This window comes from Borostomias antarcticus (assembly GCF_949987555.1).
Source record: "Borostomias antarcticus genome assembly, chromosome: 9".
NCBI lineage: Eukaryota > Metazoa > Chordata > Actinopteri > Stomiiformes > Stomiidae > Borostomias > Borostomias antarcticus.
In genome coordinates this window covers 845,566-856,208 of record NC_140242.1, presented here as the reverse complement: position 1 = coordinate 856,208, position 10,643 = coordinate 845,566, and the positions used below count along the sequence as shown (strand labels likewise).

General features: G+C 49.8%; 1 protein-coding gene across 1 annotated transcript in view; it reads left to right on the top strand.

The window, feature by feature from the left end:
- Nucleotides 1-649: 649 nt before the first annotated feature.
- Nucleotides 650-10,643, top strand: part of LOC311313364 (suppressor of tumorigenicity 14 protein homolog) — a gene marked incomplete at both ends in the record, with an annotated part of 17,583 nt that continues 7,589 nt past the window's right edge. Inside the window, 11 exons of the mRNA XM_084443488.1 lie at nucleotides 650-757; nucleotides 1,089-1,269; nucleotides 1,557-1,681; nucleotides 3,107-3,174; nucleotides 4,349-4,539; nucleotides 5,458-5,553; nucleotides 6,225-6,444; nucleotides 7,697-7,839; nucleotides 9,097-9,194; nucleotides 9,828-9,937; nucleotides 10,249-10,382. Coding sequence (XP_084299614.1) covers nucleotides 650-757; nucleotides 1,089-1,269; nucleotides 1,557-1,681; nucleotides 3,107-3,174; nucleotides 4,349-4,539; nucleotides 5,458-5,553; nucleotides 6,225-6,444; nucleotides 7,697-7,839; nucleotides 9,097-9,194; nucleotides 9,828-9,937; nucleotides 10,249-10,382 — 1,474 coding nt within the window. The remainder of the gene's footprint in view (nucleotides 758-1,088; nucleotides 1,270-1,556; nucleotides 1,682-3,106; nucleotides 3,175-4,348; nucleotides 4,540-5,457; nucleotides 5,554-6,224; nucleotides 6,445-7,696; nucleotides 7,840-9,096; nucleotides 9,195-9,827; nucleotides 9,938-10,248; nucleotides 10,383-10,643) is intronic.

Genomic DNA, 10,643 nt, shown 5'->3' with positions numbered 1-10,643 from the left:
AGCGTCTCTGGTTATTATGGGCATTGCTATTCGTCCGCCAGTGGCTCCGCACAGGTAAGAGCTGCACCTCAACCACGGAGTTTTCATCCATCCCGAAAAGAGAGAGATATGGAGGCGGGGAATCTGAATATCGCTCTGTCTAGGCAGGCCTACCGGTATCCATTTGCCTATGCATGATTGTGGACCGGTTAACCAAAAAGATGTTTAAATGCTCGATGTAGACTTATTTTTATTTTACCCAGTTGTTCTGAATCACTGGTAGCCTAATGGCTTCAGTCGAAGCAGCTCTGGTTCATCTTAATTGTGGAACCCGTCTCTAGGGGCTCTGGTTCATCTTAATTGTAGAACCCGTCTCTAGGGGCTCTGGTTCATCTTAATTGTAGAACCCGTCTCTAGGGGCTCTGGTTCATCTTAATTGTGGAACCCGTCTCTAGGGGCTCTGGTTCATCTTAATTGTAGAACCCGTCTCTAGGGGCTCTGGTTCGTCTTAATTGTGGAACCCGTCTCTAGGGGCTCTGGTTCGTCTTAATTGTGGAACCCGTCTCTAGGGGCTCTGGTTCATCTTAATTGTAGAACCCGTCTCTAGGGGCTCTGGTTCGTCTTAATTGTGGAACCCGTCTCTAGGGGTATCCGGTTCTCGCGCTCATGAATGTCCGCGTCTCGCGCGCCCCTTGATTGGGCGCTGAAACCGCTGCGCGAGGCCGTGGGAACGCGGGAACGTGGGAACGCGGGAACGCAGACCCTCTCGAGCCGCTTTGTGCGCTTTTCCCGGGGAATCTGGCCAAGGCGCTCAATGTTTCAGTTGGGTTCCTTTCAACTAAAAAAATATGTTGCTCTCTATCAATCAGGAGTGCTTAGCATTTACTGATGGTGGTGGCAAATATGCTGGTATGTTCATTCAGGGAACTACAGTATATCTAATTAATTTGAACTTGGAATTCTTGGTGGGCCAAATTTTAAAACCCCTATAGGCTACTGACCCCTATAGGCTACTGACCGCCTCACCTGATGCCGAGTGATATGGAAAAGAGAGGGAGAGTTAAAGTCACTTATCAAGAGAGGTTTGAGTTAATGCCTGTCTCTGGTAGGGAGAGGGGGTCTTGGAGCCCACCCAGTCTCTCAGCCCCCCCGCGGAGGCCCAGGCTGAGGCGGAAGGGAGGGTTCTCGGGGGCCAGCCTCCGATCTGTGGGTCATGGAGGAGGGCGCTGGGCGTCCTGCCGCTCCTGCCCTTCATGGCAGCCATTGCACTGACGCTACACTTCTTTACATGTAAGTAGGCCGACACATGCCTCCAAGAAGTATATGTGTGTGTGTGCGTTTGATTGAGTGTGTGTGTGCATGCGTGTGCGTTCAAGCCTATGAGAGAGTGTGTATGTGCCCGCATTGATGAATTGATATAATGAGCTGAATGATGTCTTTGAACTCTCATACAACAATGCTTTAAATTGTCCCTGAACACGATACTTCAGTGTGCTGACGCCTGCCTCTAGCTCCACCCCCTTCAGTGTTCTACCTGCCTCTAGCTCCACCCCCTTCAGTGTTCTACCTGCCTCTAGCTCCACCCCCTTCAGTGTTCTACCTTGGCGGCAGCGTGGAGTTCCCCAACCTCAGCTTCTCATTGGACCTGACTGACCCCGCCTCCCCGCAGTTCCACCTCCAGACTCAGTCTCTGAGCCATTATGTAAGTGTAGCTGTCTCTTCTTTAAAATAACGCTCACTGACTCCCTCTGAAGGCCACTCCGAGGATAGGACGCCCACCGCACATGTTCAGTTGTGGTTGTATTCCTGTCCTGCTACCAGAAGTGCTCATGCCGCGCTGTCCTGCTGCAAGTCCACCCAATAAATGTCAATGTAGAGTTTAGTGGCTGTGTGTGTATTTGTGTGGCGTTCTAGAACGCAGATCCCCAATCCCTCTCTCTTTCTCTGACCCCACGCCCACAATTTCTCTTCCTCTTTTTCATTCCCTCTCTCTCCTTCTCTCTCACTCTGTCCCCTGCCCCCCCCCCCCCCCTCCCCTGATTCTCTGTGGCGGTATTAAATGTAAAGCTTGGTGTAACAGGAGCCTGGCTCGGTGTGTGTGTGTGGGGCCAGGGGGCCCCTGGGGAACGCGGGGGCCTTTCAGAGCCGAGGACAAGCCCGGCGTTTGTGAGTCCGTCAGGGCCCGGGCAGCCGGAGTGAGAGGAAGAGCAGGCCCTCAATAAAAACATTGTCTGTGTGGCTTTCACACAATCAGCCATTCTGTGTCTACACTGCTGGGAGAGAGAGACACACAGAGGACAGGCGGAGAGGGAGACCTACAGACGGAGGGAGGGACGGGGGTGGGGGGGAGGAAGGGAAGGTATGGGATGGTAGGAAGAGAAACAGATGGAAGGAAGAAAGGAAACGGATTTGGCAGCGGAAGGAGATGGAGCAAACATTTAACTCGGGCAAGAGACATGGAGACAGGTTAATGATAAGGGGGTGAAAGTCCCAAAGGGTTGTGGGTAATTCCTCCTGTAATCATCCCCCCCCCCCTACCGTGGGTGAGTTGGTGGGGCGGTCCACTGGCCCATGGTTCTGAGCAGCGTTGTGTTCATTAAAGGCTGTCTGAACCCAGCCCAGGGACCCATACCACCCATGACCTACCTACATGACTGGGAGATACGAGGACAATGGAGCTCTGTGCTGCCCAGAGCCAATATCTCACTCACTCACTCACACGCACACACACACACACACACACACACACACATGCATATTCACTCAAACGTATTCATTCGCGTACATATTCGCGCATGCACGCAAACACACACATACAAGAACAGGGCTTTTGTACTCAGACTGCAGGTTCCGCCAGGTGTGCTAGAATATCACACACACACACACACGCACACACACACACACACACACACACACACACACACACACACACACACACACACACACACACACTCCCAGCACTGTGATGTCACATCTGGTGTATACAGTAGCTGTATGTGGTGTCCAGTAACACTGCTCTCTCTCTCTCTGTGTCTTTATCTCTCTGGTGTTTGTCTCAACCTCGCGGCCCTGGTAACCCGATGGTGTGGTCAACCTCGCGGCCCTGGTAACCCGATGGTGTGCTCAGTTCTCCCAGCTGTACAGGGCGTCTCCCTGGGGCTCCTACCACCTCCGCTCAGGAATAACTGCCTTCAGGTGAGACCCCGTGGCGCAGGAAGGCCTTACCAGACTCTAGTACTCGAACAGAACATATATATTTATATTAACCTCCATATGTTATATTTACCTCCATCCCGGCGGGAGGTAATGTCTTTGGTGGTATGTTTTTATTGGTTGGTTTATTTGCTAGTTGGCAGGGTTACGCAAAAAGTGCCAGACCAATTCTCATGAAACTTGGTGGGTGCGGGGGGGCTGGGGGGGTGGTAGCATGGGTCAACTTAGAACCCTTTACATTTTGGAGCGGATCCACTGGCCGCCCAAACACGGCTGGGCTGGCCATTCACCTCTATTCATTTTTTGGACTAGGATTTCGTGAAAACCACCAGACCGATTTTCATGAGACTAAGCCGGTGGGTGTGGCATGTGTAGCATATGAGAGAGTGTGTATGTTCCCACATGGATGAGTTGTGTGGCATGTGTAGCATATGAGAGAGTGTGTATGTTCCCACATGGATGAGTTGTGTGGCATGTGTAGCATATGAGAGTGTGTATGTTCCCACATGGATGAGTTGTGTGGCATGTGTAGCATATGAGAGAGTGTGTGTGTTCCCACATGGATGAGTTGTGTGGCATGTGTAGCATATGAGAGAGTGTGTATGTTCCCACATGGATGAGTTGTGTGGCATGTGTAGCATATGAGAGAGTGTGTGTGTTCCCACATGGATGAGTTGTGTGGCATGTGTAGCATATGAGAGAGTGTGTATGTTCCCACATGGATGAGTTGTGTGGCATGTGTAGCATATGAGAGAGTGTGTATGTTCCCACATGGATGAGTTGTGTGGCATGTGTAGCATATTAGAGAGTGTGTATGTTCCCACATGGATGAGTTGATATAAAAAATGTAAAACCAAATAAGCCGTCACCCTTTTTTTTAAACTCTCAAACAACAATGTTTTCAAGCATGTGAGAGAGCATTAGGCTGAGCATGAAGTTCTCAACCTAACGAATGCAGCAATACTAAACATGTCTTGCTCGCACACACAGTGCCACTAAAGGCATTCATGCGCGGAGGTGTTCTCCGAGCACCATTTCTAGTACTGTATTAGTGATATTGAATAAATACAGTAACTGTGAAGAGTGGCAATGTTGTTAAGACATCCACTCTTGGTCGGTGTAAGAGTTCACAACGTTGTTGTCCATTCTTGGACAGTGAAGGAACAGAAGGACTGAAGGTGTTCTACTGGAGTAAGTTCTCTGCCCCTGACGGCGTTGCCATGGAGATCCAGCGGTGGAGTCCGGAGCGCGCGCAGCGGCGTCTCCCCGGCAACAACAAGCTGCTGTACAGCCGCAACGAGGAGCGCTACTACCTGGAGAGAGATGAGGACGTCCTCAACCTGCTGGGTAGTAACTCCCTCTCTCTCCCTCTGACCCCCTCTCTCTCCCTCTCTCTCCCTCTCTCTTACTCTCTCTCCCTCTGACCCCCTCTCTCTCCCTCTCTCTCTCCCTCTCTCTCCCTCTCTCTCCCTCTGCCCCCCTCTCTCTCTCCCTCTCTCCCTCTCTCTCCCTCTGACCCCCTCTCTCTCTCCCTCTCTCCCTCTCTCTCCCTCTGACCCCCTCTCTCTCTCCCTCTCTCCCTCTCTCTCCCTCTGACCCCCTCTCTCTCTCCCTCTCTCTCTCCCTCTCTCTCCCTCTCTCTCCCTCTGACCCCCTCTCTCTCTCCCTCTGTCTTACTCTCTCTCCCTCTCTCTTACTCTCTCTCCCTCTCTCTCCCTCTGCCCCCTCTCTCTCTCCCTCTCTCTCTCCCTCTCTCTCCCTCTCTCTCCCTCTGCCCCCTCTCTCTCTCCCTCTCTCTCTCCCCCTCTCTCTCTCTCTCTCCCTCTGCCTCCCTCTCTCTCTCTCTCTCTCTCCCTCTGCCCCCCTCTCTCTCTCCCTCTCTCTCTCCCTCTCTCCCTCTCTCTCCCTCTGCCCCTCTCTCTCTCCCTCTCTCTCCCTCTGCCCCCTCTCTCTCTCCCTCTCTCTCTCCCTCTCTCTCCCTCTGCCCCCCTCTCTCTCTCCCTCTCTCTCCCTCTGCCCCCTCTCTCTCTCTCTCTCCCTCTGCCCCCCCCTCTCTCTCCCTCTCTCTTTCCTCTGTCTCTCTCCGCCGTCTCACACCTCTCTTTCTTTCTTGACCTCTGTCTCTATGTCTGTCTCTGTCCCCCTAATGATGTGTAACAGATGTATGGTATGATCAACTGTAACCTACTATGCTACCACCAGTAGGTCTTTTCTCTGGATAGAGGAACATGTCCTCTGGTAATAGTTGTGTCATGCGTGTATCAGGCCTGGACTCTGATGACTACGATTCGGAGGACAAGGCTGACAAAATCAAGAACCCAAACTCTCTGCAGAGTGGCAAGTGGCAGTTGGGATTCCAAGGTGAGGAAAGAAGGCATAACTGATATTTCGAACCCTATCACTATCACAAAATGTTAACCCTATTAAATTAGGGGTTAAATAGGGATTTGTTGTGTGTGTGTGTGTGCGTGTGTGTGTGTGTGTGTGTGTGTGTGTGTGTGTGGGTGGGGGGAGGTTAGCATGGGTGCGTGCAGCAGCAGTGACGGTGGGGTTTAATGCTGCTTCATAAATAGCAAATATCAAGCCTTTAATGGTCTGTGACCTATCAGGTCCATTAATGTTGATCAGAACCACAGATTCATCTGATCTAAACCTCCTCTCTCTGATCTGAACCTCCTCTCTCTGATCTGAACCTCCTCTCTCTGATCTAAACCTCCTCTCTCTGATCTGAACCTCCTCTCTCTGATCTGAACCTCCTCTCTCTGATCTAAACCTCCTCTCTCTGATCTAAACCTCCTCTCTCTGATCTGAACCTCCTCTCTCTGATCTAAACCTCCTCTCTCTGATCTAAACCTCCTCTCTCTGATCTGAACCTCCTCTCTCTGATCTAAACCTCCTCTCTCTGATCTAAACCTCCTCTCTCTGATCTGAACCTCCTCTCTCTGATCTGAACCTCCTCTCTCTGATCTGAACCTCCTCTCTCTGATCTGAACCTCCTCTCTCTGATCTGAACCTCCTCTCTCTGTGTGTAGCCATGTCCTTTGACCTCTATGCCAAATATGGTAACAACCGCACCCTGAGCCTGGTGAGCCCTAAGAAGCCGTACTACCAGTGGCGTCTGCGCGTGCCGTCGGGTCACGTGGTGCGCCTGGTGGTCCTCACCCTGCAGGGGGCCACGCCCGGGAGCTGCTCCGCCCACAAACTCTCCGCCTACGACTTCCTGCTCCCCCTGCAGAACAAGATCATCGCCAGGTAGATTAGTAGTTGATTTGTGGGTTGGTGGTTTATTTGAACTTTAGGGTCTGACAGTTTTGAATTTATGGTGGACTGCTCCTTTAATGGAGTAGACTCCTTTTATATTCATCCCCTTGATAAAGTTAAACAAAAGAGATCATGTAAAATAAACCATATAAGTAATGAGTTTTATTTCAAGCTAAAAAAAAAAGAATGCAGAAAATGATATCTATACTCTAATGGCAGAAATGGACCAGCAACCAGTGTCCACGTGCATTTCACTGCCAGGCCGCTAGAGGGCGCTACAAGATTGAAGTGGCCATATCTCCACGTGGGAAGGTCACATTGGTTTGGACTGGCAGAAAGCTCTCCACGCAGCATTACAGTACCTAAACATGTCCCACTCACGTGCACAGCACAGAGCCACAACAAAACTTTGAGAAGCCAGCTCCCCATGTGGGGGCGCTAGAGACACGGGGTTTGGACTGGGATATGCAGGGGAGAATCCGGAGTGCACCGAACTGCCCCCTGTCTGCCCCGACCTGAGCGGGCGCCACAGAACCACCCGGAACACGGCCACCCATTCACCTCCATTCATTTGGAAGAGCCTGAACATGTTTTGTTTGCTAGTAGGTGGTATTCATTCTGTTCACAACAACACGATGGACAGCCAGGTGAAATAGCTCCAGGGGACCTGGTCCCAGGCGAGTTGAACAGCTGTCCACCCAGAGACGGGATCTCTCGCTGCGGCATGAAGTTCGCGGCTAACCCGCCGAGCTCGAAACAGTTTACAACAAAAGATTACAGATTACAACAAAAGTCAAATTTTGTAATTTCTTTGGCGTACATCGTTGAATAGGTGAACACTATGACCAATTATGTGAACCAAAATGGGACAGAATGCTTTTTAAAATTTCCTAGTAAGTGACACAGCAGTGGAAAGTTGTGTGTTTTTATGGATTTCTCTGCAGCCATCTCCTCACCTGGAGAGGTCAATAACCTTTTGTCTGATGCTTTCAGGGAGCTCTCTGCCTTTCACCATGATGATGACTTTATATTACAGTTTTTTCCATCTTTATCAAGTGTATGAATAAAAAGGTGTCTACTGTACACTTAAAGGTTGCTGGTTAGCTGTGTGTGTACTGCTGCTGTTTGTTGTGACAGACTCTGAGTGTGTGTGTGGCAGGTGGTGTGGTCTGCCTGTGTCCCGGTGACAGACTGAGTGTGTGTGTGGCAGGTGACAGACTCTGACTGAGTGTGTGTGTGGCAGGTGGTGTGGTCTGCCTGTGTCCCGGTCCCCTCCGGTGATGAAGCTGACGTCGTCGGGGAACGTCATGCTGGTGACGTTCTCCTTCAGCAGGCAGAGGGATGGAGCCATCTTCAAGGCCTACTTCCAGGCCATCCCCAAAGCAGGTCACACGTTCCATATAGCTACATGCTAGAACCGTTTGCATGATAATACAGTACATAGTGTGTATAAAACACGACTGTGCTGTACTCCATGTTTTAAAGTGGACCTATTATGAAAAACTAACTTTTTTTAGTGCTTGTGTCGTATGTGTGCCGTACGTGTGGGTCTCTGATGGGTCCTACTAACACACACACTTTGAAATAAGACAACCCAGTTAAAGCTCTGAAAACAAGCCGTTCAGATTTGCCTGGCTGAAAAGAAAATAGAACAAAATCTTTAGTACTGTAGGAGTGTAACGATACACTCAGTTCACAATACAAAACAATGCATGATACTGGGTTCATGATATCGATACGATACAATATTATAACACTTTTTTTTTTCTTTTTTTTTTTTTTTACAAAACTTTAATGATGAATATATGACTGGAAAAAAAATATTTTATTCGAAAAACACAAAATACAAAACATTTTTTCACAACAGACGTGATAGTCTGGATGCAAATGAGGCGGCTTTTTGAGCACAATTAAAAAATGTGGAAAATAAGAACAGTAGGTGGCGCAGTGATTTTTAAAACACCAATTTCTATAATAAAAAACTAAAATATATAAATTGTAAATGATTTGATAATACATTTGACAATACCTATTTTGCCACCAATGGTAGTAGAAAATATAAGCTAACCAATTTCAGTACGACTTTAAGAACCTTCGTAGAGCGGTAGGGTACATCGTAACTAGGACTTTTAAAATTAAGCAATAAACCACTCAAGGCCGTGTGTTATAGTGATTTTATAACAGCTAGGGGGCGTTGTTAGGCACGACGCGAAGCGGAGTAAACCCCCCCTAGCTGTTATAAAATCACTATAACACACGGCCTCGAGTGGTTTATTGCTTTTATACAACGGTTACTACAGCTATTAGTGTAAAATAGACACACAGCAATGTAAACTATTAACATTTATTCAAAACGAAGCATCATTCCCTCAATTCCGCCGAGCAAAATAGTTCCCCTAACAAATGGGTTGCCAAGCAACAACAACAACTACAATGCATTGTATCAAATGGGAGGCGCATTAATACTGAAAATGGAATGATATGCGGTCCCAGGTGTGTGTTACAAAGTATTTTAAAACGGCTTCCAGCCAATCAGAATCAAGAACGAGAACTAACCCTTGTATAATCTGAATTCTACCCTGTACCCAACAATGCTGAGGTGAGCTATACTCATTCTCATGTGGTCTCCATCGCCCCCTGCAGGCTGTGGAGGGTCTCTGTCGTCATGGAACGGCTCCCTGGCCTCGCCCTACTACCCCGCTCACTACCCACCCAACATGGACTGCAGCTGGACACTACGCGTGAGCCCGCACACATCTCCCTCTGTGTGTGTGTGTGTGTGTGTGTGTGTGTGTGTGTGTGTGTGTATGTGTGTGTGTGTGTGTGTGTGTATAGGTGTGTTTGTGTGTGTGCATGTGTGTGTGTGTGTCTGTGTTTGTGTGTGTGTATGTGTGTGTGTGTGCGTGTGTGTGTGTGTGTGTGTGTGTGTCTGTGTTTGTGAGTGTGTATGTGTGTGTGTGTGTGTGTGTGTTTGTGTGTGTATGTGTGTGTGTGTGTGTATAGGTGTGTTTGTGTGTGTGCATGTGTGTGTGTGTGTGTGTCTGTGTATGTGTGTGTGTATGTGTGTGTGTGTGCGTGTGTGTGTGTGTATGTGTGTGTGTGTGCGTGTGTGTGTGTGTGTGTGTGTGTGTCTGTGTTTGTGAGTGTGTATGTGTGTGTGTGTGTGTGTGTGTGTGTGTGTGTGTGTGTGTGTGTGTGTGTGTGTGTGCGTGTGTGTGTGTGTGTCCAGGACAGTAGGTGGTAGAAAGGCCTCTGTCTCCTAGCCTCTCCCTGTCCCGGCCTCTTACGCGCTGCTGTGGTGTGTGGTGTGTGGTGTGTGGTGTGTGGTGTGTGGTGTGTGGTGTGTGGTTGTGTGGTGTGTGGTTGTGGTCCAGGCTCCCCTGCCGGGTCACCTGATCTCCGTCACGGTGCTGGCGCTGGACATCCAGGACTCCTCGTCCTCAGACGGCTGTGAGAAGGACTGGCTGGACGTCGGAGGACTCAAGTAAGGAGAGCTGGACAGCTACCACGGGCCTGCTGTAATACCACTGGCCTGCTGGAGATACCACGGGAATATAGAATACGGATGTGTGTGTGTGTGTGTGTGTGTGTGTGTGTGTGTGTTTGTTGATGCTTGTGTGTGTGTTGATGCTTGTGTGTGTGTTGATGCTTGTGTGTGTGTGTAAGTTGATGTTTACTGTTGAAGTGTGTTGTGTGTGTGTATGTACATTGATGGGTGTGTGTGTGTGTGAGAGTGTGCATCTGTGTGTGTGTGTGTATGTATGTAAAGTGTGTAACCGATGTGTTGTCCCTCAGACTGTGTAACCCGGTGGTGGACGGCAGCAGGAAGAGGATCTTCACCTCCCCCGTCTCCCTCCACTTCCACTCGGACGAGTCCCTCACTCACAAGGGCTTCCACCTGCTCTACCGCGCCTTCTACCCCGAGACCAGTGAGTACACACACACCTGGACCCTCCCTAGACCACACACACACACCTGGACCCTCCCTAGACCACACACACACACCTGGACCCTCCCTAGACCACACACACACACCTGGACCCTCCCTAGACCACACACACACACCTGGACCCTCCCGAGACCACACACACACACCTGGACAAGGCACAGGGCGGCTGTGGCTCAGAAGGTAGAGCGAGTCGTAGGGGTTGACGGTTCGATTCCCGGCTCCTCCTGTCCACATGTCGAAG